At 40.2% G+C, this 23527-nt stretch overlaps 1 protein-coding gene across 9 annotated transcripts in view; it reads right to left on the reverse strand.

Moving 5' to 3' along the window:
- ATG5 (autophagy related 5) overlaps positions 1–23527 on the reverse strand; it is a 119520-nt gene that overhangs the window by 23890 nt on the left and 72103 nt on the right. For 8 of the 9 annotated variants that reach the window (XM_048844897.2, XM_048844895.2, XM_048844898.2 and 5 more), the window contains one exon: positions 8349–8466. In XM_048844897.2, coding sequence (XP_048700854.1) covers positions 8349–8466 — 118 coding nt within the window. Of the gene's footprint in view, positions 1–6890; positions 6965–8348; positions 8467–23527 lie in introns of all 9 variants that reach the window. The other variant, XM_075126612.1, reaches the window with a different exon arrangement.

The raw sequence follows: 23527 nt of genomic DNA on the forward strand, positions 1-23527 counted from the left end.
GAAAAAGGGGTAAACAGTGACATCATAAAATTTGCAGATGATATAAAATTACTAAAGATAGTTAGGACCTAGGCAGACTGCGAAGAGCTACAAAAGAATCTCTCAAAACTGGGTTACTAGGCAACAAAATGGCAGATAAAATTTAATGTTGATAAATGCAAAGTAATGCAAATTGGAAAGCATAATCCCAACCATACAAATAAAATCAGGGGGTCTAAATTAGCTGTTACCACTCAAGAAAGATCTTGGAGTCACTGTGGATAGTTCTCTGAAAACATCCACTCAATGTGCAGAAGTAGTCAAAAAAAACTAAATGTTGGGAATCATTAAGAAAGGGATAGATAATAAGACAGAAAATATCATATTGCCTCTATATAAATCCATGGTGTGCCCACATCTTGAATAATGTGTGCAAACGTGGTCGCCCCATCTCAAAAAAGATATATTGAACAGAACAGGTAATCATCAAGTGATCCATTCCCTGTCACTCATTCCATTTATAGATTGTTAGAAAATGGGAAAACTGAATATTATTTGTCACCAGGTGGAACTCAACTATCGTACAGGGAAGGGTGCAATAAACTTCATCTCTCCTGCCTCTCATCCCATTTTTAACCCCATCACTTGCGTCTTATAAAATAGTTACTATTCTAACCCTCTTACTGTTGCTGGTATAACGTAATTTTGGAGAATCAGGAGGGAAAACAACACAGGTGCTTACGGAAAGCATAACGTTGGTTTCGGCCAGACACTGCAACATACAAAGAGACCATACACAGAGGTCTGGCTAAAGTACAAACTGCAACTTGTATTCGGTAAAACAGGGGAGGAACAGATAGGTGGCTCCTCCCCACACAAACTATCTGAAAACATAAGTGTGGTGCAGTTCCTAAACATTTCTACAGCAATCCTTAAGAGGCAGCTACTCTTAGCCCCCTCACGTGAAATTCACCAAGGATTCAAACCAAGGACCCCAGATCCTCTCTTACAGGGGTTGGGTGGGGGGGGTAGGAGAGGGAGGGATGAGAGTTTAACCAAGGAATGACTTTCTGTACCAGATAAAGAAGCTCTCCCATCACCATGCAATGTGCAGTAAAGGGTTAATTAAATACTATCCAGCCAATGAGTGGGTCTGCTGCAGCAACTCTAGCTCCCCGCTACCTCAGTTAACCTGCACTAGACGCAGGCTACACAGTTATGACAAGTGACTATCAATATTACACTAGCAACTCATGTGCTCAGAAGAATGCAAACCCCCACGCCTTTAGCTGCGAGTTAAAGGTCCTTAAACGTGCTGTGGGTTTTGGCTAGTGCCACGTGGGAAATCTAGCAATGAGAAATGGAGGGGTGTGTGTGTGTGTGTGTGTGGTGCTCAGTGAAAGAAAGTCCAAGAGACAGGCCAAGTGGGACAAAAAAAACAGGAACAAATTACATCAACGCTGGAGAAGAGCAATGCAAGTTGCCTCTCCTTCCACACTGAGGGTGCCATCAACCCAAGGAGATGTGTATGCAGGGCATGAGTAAGCCAATTGGGCAGTGGGACTAGGGGCCTCCAAACTTTGCTTAAGTTCTGTTCATGTACAAGGCTATTGAGGGGTAATGATGGGGCAGTGCCGCTCTTTCCCAGACTGGCCAGGACCCCACAGATGTGCCTTTCTTCCACTGATCCAGTTAACCCCACCCTAGACAAGCGGGGATGGGGAGGTGGGCAGCTACATTCACTTCCCATCTAGAGTTGTTCAACATGTATTCCAGACCCGATACAGCACTTATCACTTGTGACAAGAGAGACTGAGGCTTGGTCTACACTACGAGTTTATGTCAAATTTAGCAGCATTAAATCAAATTAACCCTGCACCCGTCCACACAATGAAGCCATTTCTGTCGACATAAAGGGCTCTTAAAATTGATTTCTGTACTCCTCCCTGACGAGGGGATTAGCGCTGAAATAGACATAGCCATTTCGAATTAGGGTTAGTGTGGGCGCAATTCGATGGTATTGGCCTCCTGAAGCTATCCCACAGTGCACCATTGTGACCGCTCTGGACAGCACTCTGAACTCTGATGCACTAGCCAGGTATACAGGAAAAGCCCCAGGAACTTTTGAATCTCACTTCCTATTTGGCCAGGCGAGCTCATCAGCACAGGTAACCATGCAGTCCCAGAATCAAGAGAGCTCCAGCATGGACCAAACGGGAGGTATTGGATCTGAACGCTATATGGAGAGACGAATCCGTGATATCAGAACTATGTTCCAAAAGAAAAGATGCCAAAACATTTCAAAAATCTCCAAGACCATGATGGACAGAGGCTACAGCAGGGACGCAACACAGTGCCGCGTGAAACTTAAGGAGCTCAGACAAGCATACCAGAAAACCAAAGAATCAAACGTACGCTCCAGGACAGAGCCCCAGACATGCCGCTTCTATGCTGAGCTGCATGCAATTCTAGGGGGAGCCGCCACCGCTACTCCACCCCTGTCCGTGGACTCCGATGATGGGGTACTCTCTGCCATGCCTGAGGATTTTGCGGACAGGGAAGATGAGGAGGAGGAGGAGAAGCTTGAGGAGAGCACACAGCACACCATTCTCCCCGACAGCCAGGATCTTTTTATCACCCTGACTGAAATACCCTCCCAACCCAACCAAGCCAGAGAAGGGACCACTGGTGAGTGTACCTTTTAAAATATAATACATGTTTTAAAACCAAGTGTTTAATCATTAAGTAGCCCTGAGGATTTGGGATGCATTCATGGCCAGTACAGCTACTGGAAAAGTCTGTTAATGTGTCTGGGGATGGAGTGGAAATCCTCCAGGGACAACTCCATGAAGCTCTCCTGGAGGTATTCTAAAAGCCTTTGCAGAAGGTTTCTGGGGAGAGCAGCCTTATTCCGTCCTCCATGGTAGGACACTTTACCATGCCATGCTAGTAGCAAGTAATCTGGTATCATTGGATGACAAAGCCTGGCAGCGTATGGTCCTGGTGTTTACTGGCATTCAAGCAACATCTGTTCTTTATCTCTCTGTGTTATCCTCAGGAGAGTGATATCATTCACGGTAACTTAATTAACTTCCCATATTTCAACCCAGGGGACATTCAGAGGTGGCTGTTCCTACTGGGCTGTTTGCCTGTGGGTGAAAAGAAATCCTCCCTGCAGTTAGCCAAACAGTTGGGGGCGGGCATTGGCGCTGAGCTATTCGCATTTGGCTAGCAGTAATCATCCCTGATACCAGCCACGCAGTGGGGGGAGGGGTAAAGCGATCTTCCCAGAGAATTGGATGGGGGGGGGGGTTAGTTTGGTTTCTGCTGCTGCATGTTAACACAAAAACTGCAGCACTAAATGGCCAACTCAACAGGCTTTGCTTGGTATGGGAAATGAGGGCGCTGCTGTTATGAAGGTTGCAGAAGCCGAAAGACTATGGCTTACCATGGCCGCCTGCAAGCTGAATTCTGTTGCCCGGCACTGCGTGTGTGATCTCTAACACCAAAGCAGCAGGCACTCAATATAAGATGCAAAATGCGACTTTGTACCGAAGTCACATGTACTATGTAACATGAATAATGTTGTTCAATGTTAAAGAGTATAGCCATTGTTCTGTAAAATGTATCTTTTTTTAATACTTTACTCCCTTTTTTTCCTCCCGTAGCTGCAAATGTTTCAAGCCTCCCTCCTCCGTCCCAAAGGCTATCTCAGATAAGGCGGCGAAAAAAACCGCACGCACGATGAAACGTTCTCTGAGCTCATGCAGTCGTCCAGCACTGACGGAGCTCAGCAGAATGTGTGGAGGGACACAGTTGCACAGTACAGGAAAGAGGCCAATGAACGTGAGGACAGGAGGGACAATCGAGATGAGAAGTGGCAGCAGGAAGATCAGAGGAGGCAGGATGCAACGCTGGGGCTACTGCGGGATCAAACAAACACGTCTGGTGGAGGTTCAGGAACGGCAGCAGCAGCACAGACCGCTGCTGCAGCGGGGGTGGAGGGAAGGCTCCAGGCACCCAACCACTCCATCCCAGTGGACAGCCCAAGCAACAGAAGGCTGTCATTCAACAAGTTTTGAAGTGGCCTTTTCCTTCCCTCCCACCTTCCTCCCACCCCACCCAGGCTACCTTGTGAGTTATCAATTAATAAAGAATATATGTTTTTTAAATGATAGTGACTTTATTTCCTTTGCAAGCGAGCTGTGGTCGAAGGGGGGAGGGCAGGTGGCTTAGAGGGAATTAGAGTCAACCAAGGGGGTGGGTTTTCATCAAGGAGAAACACACAGAACTGTCACACAGTACCCTGGCCAGTCATGAAACTGGTTTTCAACGCTTTTCTGATGTGCAGCGCTTCCTCCTGTGCTCTTCTAATCACCCTGGTGTCAGCGACCAGGCAATTTACCTCAACCTCCCACCCCGCCATAAACATCTCCCCCTCACTCTCACAGAGACTGTGGAGCACACAGCAAGCAGCAATAACAATGGGAATATTGGTTTTGCTGAGGTCTGAGCGAGTCAGTAAACTGCGCCAGCGACCCTTTAAACGTCAAAATGCACACACTACCACCATTCTGCACTTGCTCGGCCTATAGTTGAACAGCTCCTTACTACTGTCCAGGGTGCCTGTGTACAGCTTCATGAGCCAGGGCATTAAGGGATAGGCTGGGTCCCCAAAGATAACGAGAGGCATTTCAACATCTCCAACAGCCCAGACACAAAAACGACCCCGTTGTCAAATTTCAAGTCCAAAGCATGGAGATGTTAGATCATTTCAAAGAAAAGGCAGTTAGAATTTTTTAACATGGGCAAAACAATGTATTTTTCCCTAGCTTGTTATCGAAAATGGCTGCACTGTTTTGACTTTAATTGCCAAATCTGCAATGCAAGTGTTCTTAAATCAAACAACATATGCTGGGTCATCATCCGAGACTGTCATACCACAAAATATATGGCAGAAGGTGGGTAAAACTATGGAGCAAGAAACATGCAATTCTCCCCCAAGGAGTGTAGTCACAAATTAATTAACGCATTACTTTTTTAACAAGCATCATCAGCATGGAAGCATGTCCTCTGGAATGATGGTTGAAGCATGAAGGCATATACGAACATTTAGCATAACTGGCACGTAAATATCTTCCAATGCTGGCTACAAAAGTGTCACGTGAATGCCTGTTCTCACTTTCAGGTGACACTGTAAATAAGAAGCTGGTGGCGTTCTCTCTCATAAATGTAAACAAACTTATTTGTCTTAGCGATTGGCTGAACAAGAAGTAGGACTGAGTTGACTTGTCAGCTCTAAAGTTTTTCATTGTTTTGGTTTTCAGTGCAGTTATGTAACAACAAAATCTACATATGTAAATTGCACTTTCACAATAAAGAGATTGCACCACAGTACTTGTGTGAAATGAACTGAAAAATACTATTTCTTTTGTTTATCTTTTTTACAGTCCAAATATTTGTAATAAAAATGATATAAAGTGAATATTGTATATTTTGCATTCTGTGTTGTAACTGAAATCAATATATTTGAAAATGCAGAAAAGTATCCAAAAATATTTATAATAAATTTCAATTGGTATTCTATTATTGTTTAACAGTGCAAATAAAGCTGCAATTAGGTTTTTTTGAGTTAATCTGTTTTGAGTTAATCACTTGAGTTAACTGAGATTGATAGTCTTATTTTTTATGTTAATTAACTAGCATGATCTGATAAACATTTTTATATTAATATGTGCGCACACACGCGCACACCCACAAACCACCCCTCATGTTTTTCTAGAAGAGATGGGGAATGAGTCACAACTGTGGATAATGGAAGACAGGAAAGGAAGTGACGGCATTGTGAAAAGGAACAAGAAAGTGTTCACTATTGTCAGTTAGCTTGTTGTCTAAAGATTGCAACTTTATTCTGGTAAATCCTGTGCAAGCCCTTCTCTGGAATAGCAAAAATATACTTCTCAAAATATCATTGTTACTTAAGGAGAGGTTAGCTATTTAAAGATACTAGTAAGATGGTGGCAAATAAGAGAAAAATGAAATACAGTAGAAAAAGCCCAGGCTGCAGTCTGCCAAAAAATCTTTATGTTCATCCCACTTAATATGTACATCCAACAACAGTTTCAATAAACTCTGATCTTTCCTGGATTAAATTCAAAACCAGAGAATTGTAGTTGCCCGTGTAGCCACTTACCAATACAATGCAATTTGTGAAATAACAGGATACTATACCAATGGATTGTTATTCTGTCATAGAAGTGTGCTGTTAGAAACTACATGGAATCGGTTAGATAATTTTAAAAAACTAGACAGTGATTATAGGTTGATTCTTATCTGAAATGTATCTAGCAGAATTACAAGAACAGCACATTTTTTTTTTAGTATGTGCATTTTTAAAAGCCATTAATTTTATCTTTGCATGTAGTCTTGGCCACAACAAGTTCTGTAAGAAAATCAGTGTTTCTGAAAGAAGCTTCAACTTCAAGCTTTACAGAAGTTTGACATGTCTGATAAAGTTTAGGTAATTTAAAGTTACAGATTAGTAATTTACCTTCATAGAATTTTGCTTTTTGTAGTTTTAATTTATAGCAATTGGAAGAAGAGTTCTCTTCATTTGGATAACGTGGAATTAATTAGTTAAAGGACAATGTTCATTATGGAAGAATGAATTCTGGTTTTCTGAATAATAAATACCAAAGAAAGCTGTGGCAGGCACTTGATCACCCCAAAAAACCTGCATAACTAAAGATTGTCTCCTTAATCCTCCTTTTAACATTTGTGAAAGAATACTCACAGATTAAATCAAATTTAGGAAAAAGCTTTCAATATAATATACACACCATTATATACAAAAAACAGTTAAAACTAAATTTAGACTGCGCAAGGTCAAGCACTCAAAAGTTATGAAATACCAGATTTAGGTTGCTCATGCAAACTTAATTCTGTCTTGAGTGTCCATCCTTGGACATTGAATGAGGCCACGGCCCTGTAGAAAAAAGTGTTTTTAGTTACATGATCGTGTACTGTCTCTTACTTAAGGGCACAAGAAAGCAGAATTAATGTTGCACATGCAACCATAAATTTGGCATTTCCTAACTCTCAAGTACTTGATTTTGCACCGAGAATAGCATTCTTTTGATAGAGTATTTTAAATTAATTTTTTAAGAAGGAAGATGGTAAAAAATAAAGTTTTGCAAGTGCGCAAATAACTAATAAGACTTAGGCTCCTAAATTGTTTCGGAAAATGGGACTTAAGCTTCTAACTCGCTTGGGAACTTCTGAAAGTGTTAGTCCAAAACAAGTTTTTATATGTATTTTAGCCCTTAACAACACTCCTTACTCTTAGGGGAATTCTGTGTCACTGCATGTGCGCAGAATTCATATCCCCTGCAGATTTCTTTCCTTCCCCACAGAAAAATGACTTCTGAGGGGGAAGCCAAAAGAGCCATCACACACCCCTCCCCAATAGCACAGGCAGGTTGGTTCAGGCGCCCGGAGCAGCCATACATGTGAGCAAGAGAGACAGACACACTGTCCCTCTTGCTCACTATTGTGGCATGCTTGGCATGAAGGAGCAGGGCTTTGGGGTGTTTCTGAGGAGGTAGGTGTGTGGCAGGCTCTGTCCCCTCAGGCAGAGCAGAATGTAGCAGCCTGCCTGATTAGTGAATTGTTCTGACTGTCTTTGTGAATTCCCTCAGGAGTATAAAACAGGTATAAAAGTTTTAAGGCTCCTTTACATTGCCAGAGTGGTGTAAAGGATAGCATGGTTTATAAATGCTTATGGTGCTTCAGTGATTAGAGCTGGTGTAAACTTTTGTACTGAAAAAAATTCCTATCCAAATGTGCTCCATGAACTGTTTCCTACTGACCTTTCTGGAGATTGTCAGTAGCCAACATAAATTATGAGTTTGATTCTCACTTGCTCTTCAGTGACCTATGAGGTACCACTGTGTATATGGCTGCATATATTTGTTGACTAATAACTAGAAATAAAGGATCAAACCTAACTACATTTTTATTATTAGGCAAGGGGGATTTGGGGATTTCTTCCAGTGCTCCCCGCTTCCATTCTCCATCCATTATATTGCAGTTTAAATAAATTACCTAAATAATTGAAACCAGTGTGATTATATTGCATTATTTTGACAAATAAAACATGCAGAATTTTAAATTATTGTGGCAGAATTTTTAATTTTTTGGTGCAGCATTCCCCCAAGAGTAACTCCTGCCCACCTCTGATGCCATAATGTATCATCAGCAAGTACGAATCCTGAACCTTCGGCATCATAGCTCATACTTCTACTATACTTCAGGTACATAAATAAGGAACAGTAAGAAATACTATCTCATGCTAACTGTTTATAAAGTACCTTCAGGAGTAATTGCAGCAGGACAAACTTCTTTTAAGAGATCTCCCAGGGTATTTAGCTGCCCATTTGCAGCAACAGGACGAAATAACTTCTGTATAAAAGGTCGTTCCGTTGTTACCTGTTTTTAATACAAAAAAGTTAGTAAAACTGCAGTAATTTAAGCTCTAGGAAAATGAATCAATCATACCACTTTTGGGAGGGCTAATGTTTGGCATTTTAATGCCTTACACATTTTTGCCTCTGTTTTCTATCAGAGGCAAAGTGCTACAACCTAGTATGACACAGCTTTTAACAGTTTTATATATGTTGACACATTTATCTTCTTTCATAGGGGAATGGATATACTTTTGAAGATTCCTCCCCACCGTACCCCCTGATTATGTTGCTCAACAACCCTTCTCACAAGAAATGGAATGTCATGAAACCATGATGCAAAATGAAGTTTGAGATATCTTAATAATGGTCAGATGTTAGGTATGGCAGTTAAAAACACTTGTGTTCTATCATTTCTAAAGAAGTGGGTGACAAAAATAAAGTGCTCCTTAATTACGTAAAGAATTAACATAACGAACATAATTCTGTAAAAATTAAAATTGCTTATTACTAGTATTTGCCCAACATGTTCACTATCTCCCCCTCCGCCCCCATGTGACTGTGCTACATGAATTAAAAGAAAAGGTTCTATCCTCCCCTATAATATTTGAGGAAGTTACGGGATACTTCTATCACTTCGGAACCTAAGCCCCATTTTCAGAAGTGCTTTAGGCCCTTAGATTCTAAGTTAATTTTGAAAATGGATCTTAGGCATTTGAGAATTTTATACTTAGGTTTTTCAAACTGTAAAAGTGACTAATACAAATCTAGCTTATCAACAACTTTCTAACATGTTATTTAAGAAAGCACTGCAACATGCATGAGCCAGTTACCAGTATGAGGAAAATACTAATATTGTATATGTTACAGTATTACATTACTTAATCATAAAATGCAAACTGGTATTGTTACTAATACAACATAAAGAAATACATTTAAGTATAACCGTAGCGTTAGTTCACCTGACGAATGTGCATAGGATATTAACCACATTAACTTTAGCTGTTGTTATGGATTTTATTTATATTTGTACAGCATTTAGCACAATGGAGACCAATGTGGATACTTTTAATATTACCACATAAATGTTAAATAAAAAAATAAAGCTCAACCGAAGCAGATCTTGACTTGGTTAGTATTCATATGGAAGAGACCTCCTATTAGAGCCCAAATGCAGAAGAAAACAGTGGTCCCTCTTTTCATAAATTAATATTGTGCCTGTGCTTCTGGACATCCTTCCACTTCTGGACATCCATGTCCACTTCTGGACATACTTTCTGCTTACCAAATTCTTCCTACAGTTTCAACTAGATACAGTATTTTTCACTTCCTAATCCACCACAATATTTAGTGTTGGACTGTACTGTTCAGTAAATCAGCAGCTGGCAAAGTTAATCCTATCTAGAAAATCAAAAATACCCTCAGGTGCATGAGCATGGCTCTTGAGGCAAGAAATTGGTCCACAGTTTGCAGGCACTTTGTACTGATATTGACAATAAAATTTTCAACTTCTACTTTTAAAAAAGTAAATATTCAACTGTTGGTCAATATATTTTTCTAGGAAGTTTAAATTTATTGCTATTAAATATAATAGTATTAAATAAGATCTATATAGCACCATAAATGTGTACTGCACTTCAGAGGATAAATGAAGACTGAGCCCCATTCCAAGAAGCCCTTACAATGTAAGCAATGATTTAAAATGTTAGGAGGTAAGTAGGGACAGCATCAGGAAGGGGTAGGATGAAGCCATGGATACTAAGACCACATGGTCACGTGGGAGCCTACTGTATGCTTTCTGAGTTGCATTCACATTGCAAAATGACAGGGTTTCAACCAGAGTCACAGTGGGACTCAGGCTCTGACCCTACCCCCAGCAGGATCCTAGGACCTAGGTCCTGAGTGCTTGCTCACCCAAGTCAGACTCATTTGTGCGTGGACGAAAGCAGGTTAGGCTCAAACTTGGGCTAAGTGTGCAGAGTAGACATACCCTTAGTGATTGCATTTTTTGTATATGCAGTTTATTAGAGTATAGTTTATAAGTAACTCTGAAGATTAACTGCATTTTGAACTGATAAACTGGAAAAGAAAGATGGTCCAATAATAATGACACTAGCCTGGGAGATCCAGGTTTAATTCTCTGCCTTGCCACCGATTTCCTTGTGACCTTGTCTAAGTCATTTAGTCTCTCAATCCTTCCATTCCCCATGTGTAAGGTGGGGATAACAGCACTACCTCCACCTCCTAGGGGTGTTCTGAGGAGAAATGTAATAAAGATTGGGAGGTGCTCAGATATTTGGTATAGAAATGCGGGTCATAATACATAAAACAGACTAAGAAGGGACCTAAATTGAGGGGAATGTATAATTATATATTAAGTTAGGAATGAAAAGCTCCTTTACTTTTGCTCCACAATCATATAGTCTAAAAAAAGTCACCCTTGCTTCCCTGGTTCTTTTTGGCATCAACAGCACATCAAATACTGCATAAAATCCACAATTAGATTAGCCAGACATTTTATTCAGGATGCAGCTTAAAATGAAAAAAGTATAACCCACAGATAAATGTTGAGTTTTAATCTCAAAAACCATAGAATAATCAGACTTTCCATCTAAATGAAAGTCTTGGGTTTCCTAACTAAATATTCTGCTGTTACCCTAATTGTATTCAACCACTGCAAATTACCTTACATTCTGAACCCACACTAGAAACATCCTTAAAATTTCCGTATGTGGACAGTTTGGCAACATGAAAAAGTAAAACTTTAGTCTTTCCTGCATACTCCATTATACTTACAGCAACATGCCAAAAATCATATTCTGCAGAACTTTTGTAATGACCCATAGTACTTTAAAACAATTAAAGTGTTTCTGATAAAGCAATAATTTATCATTACTTTTAAACAAGTGTAAACTTAACCACAAATTTTTAAAATGAGCAGTTGGAGCTCACATAATTATTTAAGTTTCCCATACTTAGGACAGTACAGGCACATTTAACGACTCTCAAAAAATGAAATATATTATACTTATTTTACATAACTTGTACCAAATTTTATGTTGTTATCCAGTAAAAAGTATATTTTTCCATGAAATATTTCCTAAAAAATGTCTTTGGCTTTGCATAAATGCTTTCAATTAGAAATCCTAATAAAAAGAAAAAAAGTGTTTAAGTTACAGGTGATAGAAATAGCTTATAACCAACAATAGCGTCTGACCAAAAGTATTACAATACTGCATTCTTAGATTATATTTTTAGTAGAGGAAAGGTAAGGCATAACTCACTTTGGTGGAAAAAAATGTAGACACTTTGGACCATATATTGCCTTCATCTACACTCTTCAACATCAAGAGGAGCTGTGTACATGCTTACTGAAGACAATACAGTCCAAACTTTCCAAGGTCAAGCTTCTCATCCTCACCTTCAGTTTGAGGACTCAGCTTCACCTCTCTCCCCCATTCCACTCTCTTACTTTGTTCACTGCACCGTGTCCCCACCTTGGAGTTCTTTCTGGCTGTTCACACTATTGGATTATTGGTAAACTAACAGGTGGGCCACCAATAGAAGAACCAACTTCACAGTGTGTCTACAATACCTAATGCTATTTTGTCCAACATTCACATTTGTGCTTCACTAGAAAGTTTCAGTTATTGCCCTCTGAGTATCTCCGTTCGCATCAGAGTTCTCTGAAGCAAGGGTCAAGAAAGCCTTTGGAGACTTCCAAGAACCAAATGAACAGGGGAAGAAGAGGTCTAACTCCCATAAATCCCTCGGTGCCAGTGCCATTTCCTAAACCTTTCCTCAAATGGAGCCCAGCCTGAATGTTCAATTCTCACTCCTTGCGCAAGAAGGAGTTTTTGAAAAGCAGTCAGGAGGGCCTCCACAGAGCTTGATACTCCAATGAACTAGAGATTGTATTATTCAGCAGTGATAAAAACCTCAGTGAATTATCATGGCAATTTAGGTCACACAGAGTGATCAGGCAAGGTACTTCTCTTTGCACTCGAGATGGAAAGGACATCATAAAGTAATGCTAGATCAGTGCAATAGTAGAATGAAGGGAAAGCAAGTATGTAGTGGTCATATAACTGGACTAACAGAAGTTACTTATTACAGACTAACAGGATGATCAAAAATCTCTTTGCAGAGAATCCCACCAAGGAAAAATGGCAATTTTTGAGAGAACATGGGAAAGGCTGTTAAGTTTTCAGTAGCATAATTCCCGCTGATATTAGAGGAATAGCTTTTTGGAAGGAGAACGAAGATCTGAGTTTCAAGTCATGACAGACAAATATACATTGCCCCAAAATGTGATTACAAAGCTGGAAGTCTTGCTTTATTTGTTTACTTTGGTCCCACGGGTTAAGATAAGAAGTGCTAAGATTAACAAGTATCTCCATAAGAAGAACAGGAGTACTTGTGGCACTGTAGAGACTAACAAATTTATTAGAGCATAAGCTTTCGTGGGCTACAGCCCACTTCATCGGATGCATAGAATGAAACATATAGTAAGAAGATATATATATATATACACATACACATACAAGCAGACACACACACACGCACACAGAGAAGGTGGAAGTTGCCATACAAACTGTAAGAGGCTAATTAATTAAGATGAGCTATTATCAGCAGGAGAAAAAAAAATTTTGTAGTGATAATCAAGATGGCCCATTTAGACAGATGACAAGAAGGTGTGAGGATACTTAACATGGGGAAATAGATTCAATGTGTGTAATGACCCAGCCACTCCAACTAACACAGTTGCTACTCTGAAAAGTATCTCCATGAGATTTATAGAGCTTTATTTCCTATCCAATATCAGTAAAGGACAGGCAATGTAATTATTTCCTTAACTCTCACGGCCTGCATTATTTGTACATTTATTTTACATATTACCAGTCAGCAAAATATGCTAATAATTGTTTATTATACATTAAACAAGACAGCTTGAAAGTCGACTGCAGATAGGCAAAAACCACCAGCAAAGTGTGGAGAGGGAAGCAAAGACTGGTGAGGTAGGAGGAAACGTGAACACTTTTGCTCTTAAGTGACACTTCATCTGCATGTTTACAACCACTATTTATGAAGTTCATAAGATCCCCACAACACTCTTCCCTTAGTTCCCAAGCCTGCAAAATCAACTCCATTGGTACATGTTACCACAAAACACACTAGCTTGTGCCATCCTTGTCTTCCTCCTACCAAACATACTTAAGCCATCATCCCCTAGATCCTGAATCCATCCAGATTCTGGCAAAATGTCCAGCAACCACCAGACTGTCTTTCTGGTCCACCCTCCTCAGTCTCCATGTGCCTTTCTGAGATACAATGTAGCATCTCAGTCCTATCCAAAAACAGTGCTTGTTCTGTGAAAAGGCAAGTCATGAGGATCTGGTCCAGTGAACAATATTTTCGACCCTGACCCAGACCTTCTGTTATTCATCGAGGTCTTACTGTGAGGTTATAAAGGATCTTCAACAACCTTTCTGCTAACAGATAAAGCACAAAATGGAGTATTAGTTTTGCTACAGACCACCAAGTAACACTAGGAAACAGGATGACTGTGCCTTTTATGCACCTATCTACAATGTATACAGAAAAAAATTGCGTCATCCTGGGGCACTTCATTTGAGTGATATACACTGGAGGTCTCATGCTGCCAGCACTAAAACATCCTTGGGGTTTCTAAAATTTATAGATGACAATTTTCTAACAAAAAATGTCACAGCCAACACAGGGTTTTATTTATTATTAGACCTAGTCCTAACATAAAGCGTTGTTCATCACAGCCAGCATTGACACAGAAATTGAATACAGGATATGCTGTGCTAGCACATCTTTTGGAAGACTACTCAAACGAGTCCTCAATGACAGGGATCTACAAACAGGTACCAAGATCTTGGTTTACAAGGCAGTTGTCATCCCCACCCTTCTCTGGGTAACCTACAGAAGACAGTTCAAGCGGCTGAAGGGTTCCAGCAGCAGCGCTGCCTCAGGAGGATCCTCAGGATCAGCTGGGAAGACTGACACATTAACATCAGTCTTCTCTCTGCAGCCAACATCAACAGTACAGAATCGCAGGTCATGAAATATAAATTCCTCTGGGCTGGCCACTGTGTACGTATGCCTGACACTCGCCTCCCGAAGCAAGTACTCTTCTCTCAGCTAAGTCCGGAAAAAAGGGCTTGCGGAGGTAGCAGAAGCATTTCAAAGACATACTGAAAGGACATCTTGAAAAGGGAGCATTAACCCAACAAACTGGGAGGACCAGGTGTGGAAAAGAACACAGTGGCGCCACACCATACAACAAGCCACAGCTCACTTTGAGGAGAACAGATGTCCTCATGAGACAGAGAAGTGACAAAGGAGGAAAGAAAGGGCACAGCACTCCAGCCAACAACTATGTTTCCTCCAAAATTACACCTGTCACTTCTGTGGGAAAATCTGCAGGGCAAGAATTGGGCTCCTCAGCCACTTAAAAAACCACCAATGAACCCCCTTGGCAGACAGCATCCTAGTATCGAGGGATAGCTGAAGAAGCAGCTAATTACAGAACTAAAAATTAATTGCAGCATAGGTACAAGTGATCATGACTTGATTTCACTTACAGCAAGCAAGCAGAATGAAGTCTAGACCTGTAAAATATAGATAGATTTACATATATACATATACTTGGTGCTTTAACAGGGCCAGTTTCACAAAGCTGAAAACAATTATGAGCCAAATCAGCTGGGAAGAACAATTTAATCAGAAAAATGTGAATGACAATCGGGAATAATTTAAGAACACCTTACTAGATGCTCAAAAAAAGCCACAATCCCACTACTGAAGAAGAAGGCCATGCTGGTTAAAAAACTGGCCTGGTTTAGAAGGGAAGCGAAGGAAGCTATGTGAAATTAAAAAAACATAACTGGAAGAAAGAGGGAGTTGATAGTAATGAATATTTATTCATTAATCAGAAGTTAAGAATTGTAGAAAATTGATAAAGGAAGCAAATGGACAAAAGGAGAAATCTATGGCCAGTGGAGTTAAGGGGGTGGGGAAAGGAAAAAAAAGGGGGGGGGATTTTTAAAGTTTTTTAAGAACAAAAAGAATCCTGACAACAGTACAGGTCCATTACTAGATGGAAATGCAAGAATTATCAATAATAATACAGAAAAGGCAGAAGTGTTCAATAAATATTTCTGTTCTGTATTTGGGAAACACAGATGATATCATCTCATCAAATTGTCATAACACTCTTTACATTCCATTAGTATCTCTGCAGATACTAATGGAATTAATGAACTAATGAAGTTGGACATTTTTAAAACAGCAGGTACAGTTAACTTGCAACCAAGAGTTTTACAATAGCTGTCTGTGGAGTTTGCTAGACAGTTAATGTTGATTTTCAATATGTCTTGGAGCACTGGGAAAGTTCAACTGGAAGAAAGCTGATGTGCCAATTTTTGAAAAGGGTAAACAGGATGAACCGCATAATTAAAGGCCTGTCAGCCTGACATTGATAATAGAGCAGCTGATATAGGACTCAATTAATAAAGAAAGAATTAAAGGAGGAAATGATATTAGTGCAAATCAACATGGTTTTATGAATGCTACTGCTAAATTATTCTTTATCTTATTCTGCTAAATACTGCTTTTGTAAACCTTCTGTCATGCTGTCAAGTTGCAGTGTAACATCATGTTTCAGAGTGCCAGGTTTACCATACTAGATAATAGAGCTAGTCATAGAATTCTTTGAAACAAGAACTAAATAATGGTTTTACATCTCCATTCTGTAACTAAAACCATGCAGTGAAAGGAAGGAGTATAAACATGCTCAGCACACGTATATAGAAGTTACCAGAAAAACCGACTCACTGGCAGGATGGGACAGATTTATTTGATTTGCAATGAAGTCAAATAAAGAACTAAACACATGATTTTTTTCAATATATTTTTAATAAATTATGTATTTTCAATCACTATCAAAAATTATCGTATTTTCTTACAGTATTTACTGTACTATAACAAACATTTTCAATTTATCTAGCAGCTGTATCAGAACTTCAGCAGTTAAACAATGAAGATAAAGCTTTAGTTTAATTGTGCAGTTAGCCACTTTATGTTGATAACTAATGTGAAGTATATGTTCAACATTGTCTTAATTGCATGACTTCAACATTTCCATCCCACCATCAACCTCAGCCTGGACTAGTCCACACAAGAGATCCACTTCCTGGACACTACGGTGCTAATAAGCGATGGTCACATAAACACCACCCTATACCGGAAACCTACTGACCGCTATTCCTACCTACATGCCTCCTGCTTTCACACAGATCACACCACACAATCCATTGTCTATAGCCAAGCTCTAAGATATAACTGCGTTTGCTCCAACCCCTCAGACAGAGACAAACACCTACACGATCTCTATCAAGCAATCTTACAACTACAATACCCACCTGCTGAAGTGAAGAAACAGACTGACAGAGCCAGAAGAGTACCCAGAAGTCACCTACTACAGGACAGGCCTAACAAAGAAAATAACAGAACGCCACTAGCCGTCACCTTCAGCCCCCAACTAAAACCCCTCCAACGCATTATTAAGGATCTACAACCTATCCTGAAGGATGACCCATCACTCTCACAGATCTTGGGAGACAGGCCAGTCCTTGCTTACAGACAGCCCCCCAGCCTGAAGCAAATACTCACCAGCAACCACACACCACACAACAGAACCACTAACCCAGGAACTTATCCTTGTAACAAAGCCCATTGCCAGCTGTGTCCATATATCTATACAGGGGACACCATCATAGGGCCTAATAACATCAGCCACACTATCAGAGGCTCGTTCACCTGCACATCCACCAATGTGATATATGCCATCATGTGCCAGCAATGCCCCTCTGCCATGTACATTGGTCAAACTGGACAGTCTCTACGTAAAAGAATAAATGGACACAAATCAGACGTCAAGAATTATAACATTCAAAAACCAGTCGGAGAACACTTCAATCTCTCTGGTCACTCGATTAGAGACCTAACAGTGACAATTCTTCAACAAAAAAACTTCAAAAACAGACTCCAACAAGGGACTGCTGAATTGGAATTAATTTGCAAACTGGATACAATTAACTTAGGCTTGAATAGAGACTGGGAGTGGATGGGTCATTACACAAAGTAAAACTATTTCCCTATGTTTATCCCCCGTTCCTCAGACGTTCTTGTCAACTGTTGGAAATGGCCCACCTTGATCATCACTACAAAAGGTTTTCTCCCCCCAACCCTCCCGCTCTCCTGCTGGTATTAGCTCATTTTAAATAATCACTCTCCTTACAGTGTGTATGGTAACACCCATTGTTTCATGTTCTCTGTGTATATAGATCTCCCCACTGTATTTTCCACTGAATGCATCCAATGAAGTGAGCTGTAGCTTTGTTAGTCTCTAAGGTGCCAGAAGTACTCCTTTTCTTTTTAATTTTTGTACAAGTGCCTTGACGTATTACGAATAGAAGAATTTTATAAACAAAAAAATTAATAGGACACACCCTAGGACATTTAAGCAGTATTGATAATAGTCATACACATTTCAAGTTAAGCACATGCTTAAGTGCTTTGCTAGATCAAATTCTAGAGATGCCTCTGTGACCATTTGTTTGTATATCTGATTTGAATACAATCATGGTAACTGTGCACTTAAGTTACATCTTCCAAAATTATGGCACATTCACGGTTTCCTACTCTGGAGATCACGTGTTCATGTGAAATTATAAAAAGTTATAATGGAAGCTGTTAAAAAATGCTTTGTAATAAAATTTAGAAAAGGTAAACTTGCTCAATGAATCATTTTTCTATTACAGATGAGTATGCATCAGCTACTCCCAATTATATTCTATAGTTACTTACAATATGCAGATAAAGTTTGAAAATAATCAGACTTGTCATTATTTAGACTTGAAAGACCTTAACTTGCATATAGCCTCATTAAGGTAAAAGTTAAGGATTATACATTGAAGTATTAACTTTCACGAGTTCTATGCAAGTTTGAAGCTCTTTAGTTCTTTAAAAATTAATATTTACTATTTTAAAAAGCTGAAACAAATACACATGCAGTAGGCCCTTGGCAGAAGCTTCTAGTTGCCAGGGTCTGTTATTTGGCAAATGTTATCATTACGTCTACAGGTGTAACAAAGTAAAGTGATATTAAGCTAAAGACCACTAGTGTCAACTGAGACTGTAGTTAAATTAAGGCAGTCATTAGAATTACATACACATCTGGAATGAATTTAGGATTTTTTTATATTTTTATATATATAATGTAGTAAGGCTTATTACAGTTGTGTCTAGACAATAATAGTTTTTGGTCACAAATGGTTAAGGACAATTTTCCTAATCCCATGTGGGCAACAACTCAACCCATCCTCACATTGGACAGGATATGTTCTATGGAACAACTGTGATTCTTCCCTGATCTACACGATTAACAACCACCACCTACCAGTACTGTATTACAAACCTATAAAGAAACATGGCAACTATTTAGACTGGCTCTCCCACACAGATGGCTTATGATGATTCTTTCTTGTTAACCTCCCATAAAAAAGAAACTACCCGAAATATCAGACTTTCATATCGTTTATTCAAATTGGCAGGATGCCTCCCAGACTTATTTTAGAAAAATCTTTTCAGAAGAGCAATAAAGCCAATTGTTATTACATCCATGAAAAACATTTGAAAGCTAAACTAATAGCATGTGTTCTAGTGTTTGGAATAGGACATATGCCTACTCAGAAAATACACTTTACTAAACTGAGGTGGCTCAAAGTTTAATATGTTGATCTAATTACATTATCTTAAGAAAGAACTGTTACTTTACAATAACTGTGGTTCTTGGAGATGTGTTGTCGGTATGGATTTCATGCTACGTGAGCATGCACCCTATGAACATAAGATCAAATTATTTTGGGAATAGTGTCCCTGTATACCTCCGCATCCCGAACACACCTGAAGGCACAAAGAACAGGATGGGCTCAATCATCCCTCAGCTCCTTTCAATACAGAATCTTGTAATAGCAGGGAAGGAGGTCAGGTTGTCGAATCCATGTGGACAACACATCTCTAAGAATCACAGTTGCTGTAAGGTAAGTTACCTTTCTTTGTTCTTTGAGAGATTTTCCACATGGATTAAACTCTTGATGACTAACAAGCAGTTATTGTTTTGTTTGAAGGTTGGTACTAGCACTCCTGCTTAAACAATGACCGTAGGACAGCCCTACCAAAGCAGGCATGCAGTCTCTACCAAAGAATAGCATCTACCAAGCCTCTACCAAAGAATAGCATCAAAGTGATGGGCTATGAAGTTGACCTTTGCAGCAGCATGCTGAATGAGACAACACTGCATTTATCAAAGTCAGAGAAGAGGTTGTTCAGTAATCAAAACATGAGAAGATGAGTTCCTGGACAGAAGTTTTAACTCTATGAATGGATAGGAAAGACTGTATCATAGAGATGTTATGCAGAAAGAATTTACAAGATGTAGACATAGTCTGGATGGGAGGAGTCATCTTTGATGCCCAGTGTACTGTCCACCACCTACCTCTTGCATCTCCATGGTGCTCAGCCAGCCAACATCCAGACTGTCAGTTGCAACAACTTTGGATCTGGATGCAATATTTAGACCTGATCTTATGACACCAGGTCCAGGCAGCCTGGAATCCTGATTCATGGGTGCATGGACATCTAAAACAAGCCCAACAGGGAGCTATGAGGATGAATCTCGCCTGATCTCATCTGGCTTTAGCTATTGTCTGGGAATTAGTGAAAACGATAGAAAGGCATAAAGAAGGAAGGCACTGTAGAAGGAAAGCGTCCATGCACAGAAGTTTGGACACTTGGTGTGTCCTGGGTGATGAACAGGTCTATGACTGAGTTTCTCCACTGGTGGAATATCAAGTTAGTGATGGATTTCAGCAATCACCACTCATGGCTGATGATGGATTGCCTGCTTAGAAAGTCCATCAGGCTGACTTCATCTTCTGAAAGGTGCAGGACTGTTGGGATGGAAGGAACACCACTTCCATAGCCTGATCGCTTTCTTGAGGGGAGGAGGAGGAGAAGGGATGAAGAGTGCCCTCTCCCTTGTTCATGTAGTACATTGCACATGTATTGTCTCTTACTATCTGCCTTCCTGAGTGTAACAGGGCCAGGAAGAATACCATGCACGCCAGTCTGATGGCTCTGACCTCTAAAAAGTTTGTGTAGTTTCATTTCTTCCAGGGTTCAAGTCCCTTGTATTTGCAGGTGGGCTTCCCAACCTTGCTAGATGTGTTCATAACTAATGCTCTGGGATGGTGATGTAGACACAATTGACACCCCTTTCTACACACTGTTAAGCAGCAGCTGATATCAGATTAGTGCCAGGAGTACTTGGGATGCAATTTACTCATCTCATGCTTTGCAAGGAAATAGACTGATCTGAGTCAGAGATGCAAGGATCTCAGGAGAAGTCTGATGTATGTACATGCATCATGAATGTACATGCAGATAAAAGCCAAACATAAGGCTACTATTCTTGATGGGTGTTAAAATCAGTTTTCCATAATGTCCAGAGTGAGAAATCTGTCCTGAGGTAAGTGAGCCCTTGCCATGCTGGAGTCTATCCTGGCTCCTATGAACTTTATCTTCTGTTATAAGGCAATTTCTGCAATAGGATGAGAAAGAATCTCTCATAGTTCACCAGGAGGCCCAGCCTGGCAAACAGGGGGCGAGAGCACTGATTACACCTTTCAGAGCTTCCTGATGTGACCTGCCTCTGATCAGCAAGTCAAGATACAGATAGACACTGCTGCCCTTAGAGTACTCTGCCATTATGACTAAGCATTTTATAAAGACTCTTGGTGTTGTGGAGAGTCTGAATGGCAGCACCTTGAGGTACTTTCTGAGAGTTGAATGGATTGTAATGTTGAAGTACATGTCCTGTTAGTAGATGTCCACAAACCAGCTCTGAGCATGTAGGGATGGAACAATGGAGGCAAATATTACCATCCCAAATCTGAGACAGCTGCAGATGTATTTGTTTAGTCTCCTCCTAGGATAGGATGAAGACTCTCTTTCTTTTTCAGAATGCAAGTATTGGGAGTAGAAACATCTTCCCCTGTAATCCTGTGGATCCTCTTCTACAGCTCCTACACAAAGTAACAAGACCACTTTTGTTTGAAAATGTTATCAGACGGATCCTTGAAGAGAGACAGAGAAGTGGAGAGGGTAGGGAATAAGGAAGTGAATTGCCATAGGAAACCATGTTCAATACCCATTTATTGGCTGTAACGTCCATCCACATCGGGTTGAAAGGGACAAGGTATTTTCCAGAGGTCAGTTCCACGGTGGTCTTGGCATGGCTCTAAACTGTCTCATCAAATCTGCTGCTTTTGGGAGGAAGGTTGGTGTGAGATGGAGGAGAAAGATGATGGGCGCCTCCACATATATGGAGTCACTAACTAAGTGGATACTCAGGATGGAAACAGAAAAAGATAGTGTTTCTCAGTCTCTGAGGTGGCTGGTACTGGAAGAGCTTGCAATACACTCTTCTTCTTCTTCTCCTTCCCATTTCCCAGCTAGCTGGGGTTGGGTCACCAACTCAGTCTTTTCCAGGCTTCCTGGTCCAATGCTCACTCCATATCCACTCTGTCCTCCCACACAAAATATATCCTCTGTTTTCTTGTCCATCTCCTTGCTCTCTGCCGATGAACTCTAATCTCAAATGCCTCCCTAACAGGATTTCCTTCATCCATCCTTCATACATGCACAGATCATCACAACCTCCTCTCTTGCAGCTTCTCTCTGATACCTCGGATGCTGGTCTCACTCTTGGTTACAATCATTCTGCATGTGATCCAACAATGTCGCTCCTCTCGCTGCCCTCAGACAACCAATTGCAATGGCTTCAAGTCTTCTCAAGTTCCTCTCTTTGGTTGCCCATGTCTCTGATCTGTACAGAACAGCTGGTCAATCATGGTTTGATATAGTTGTCCCTTAAATAGTCTGGGTATCTGTTTATCATAAATCACTCCACTTGTCTTGTACCAGACTTCCCATGTGCTCAGCAGCCTTGCTCACAATTCTCTGTTGGTTTCTCCATTGGCCACTAACCAGCCCCAAGGTATTTAAATGCAGAAAGATGATTTAGGTGCTGGCTCTCAATGTTGATATTCCATTTGTCTTGGGTCCACTTGAGTCACCCACATGACTTCAGTCTCCTGTTTACTAATTTTGTGGCCACCGCTTGTTAATATCCTGTTCAAGAATCAATTGTCTGGACCAAATAGTACTCACTACTGGCCATTAGCACAGTATTGTCTGCATAGATCAACTTCAAACCATTTGGATTTGCTTACTTATGAAGTCCATCACAATTATGAACAGTAATGGGCTAAGTGCTGATTGCCAGTGGTGCCCAACCTTCCTTTCAAAACCCTACATTACAACCAAAAATCATCTGCACCTTTGTCAGACAAACCCATCACCACCTGGACATAGTCCTCCTGTACCCCCACAGAATTGTAGCAGAGGCACAAGCCTAGGTACTTTCTCAAATGCCTTCTCCAAACTGAGGAAAGCCCATCCATGCTTGATGTTTCCCTCCAGCTTCTTTTCCAACAACCATCTAATGGTGAACGGATCATCTATCATCCCATTTCCTTTTCCAAAACTAAACTGCTTCTTTCCTAAAATGAATATATAAGGAATATATAAGGAACATTTTTAAGGGTCAGCATATTGTAAATATAACAAGAAACAAATAGCTAGATATTTAGCCAAACGAATTAAAATTTTGAAAAATGTATACTCAGCAATATTTCCAACCCACATCAGCTGCACATGTGGCAAGGAATTAGCCAGCTAAGAACTTCAACTAAATTCCTGCAGTTTAATATTAGAATACTTTCAGACATTTCTTACACTTGTTAATTCAGACCATATTCCTAGACTATGTTGTCATTCCCCTTTTTTTTTTTTCTGGTTTGTTCCATGTACACAAATTTATTTTCAGACTGCCTGAAAAATATTTATTGGTCTTTTCCAACAGACTCAGAACA

This window comes from Caretta caretta, chromosome 3 (assembly GCF_965140235.1).
Source record: "Caretta caretta isolate rCarCar2 chromosome 3, rCarCar1.hap1, whole genome shotgun sequence".
In the NCBI taxonomy this organism is placed as follows: domain Eukaryota; kingdom Metazoa; phylum Chordata; order Testudines; family Cheloniidae; genus Caretta; species Caretta caretta.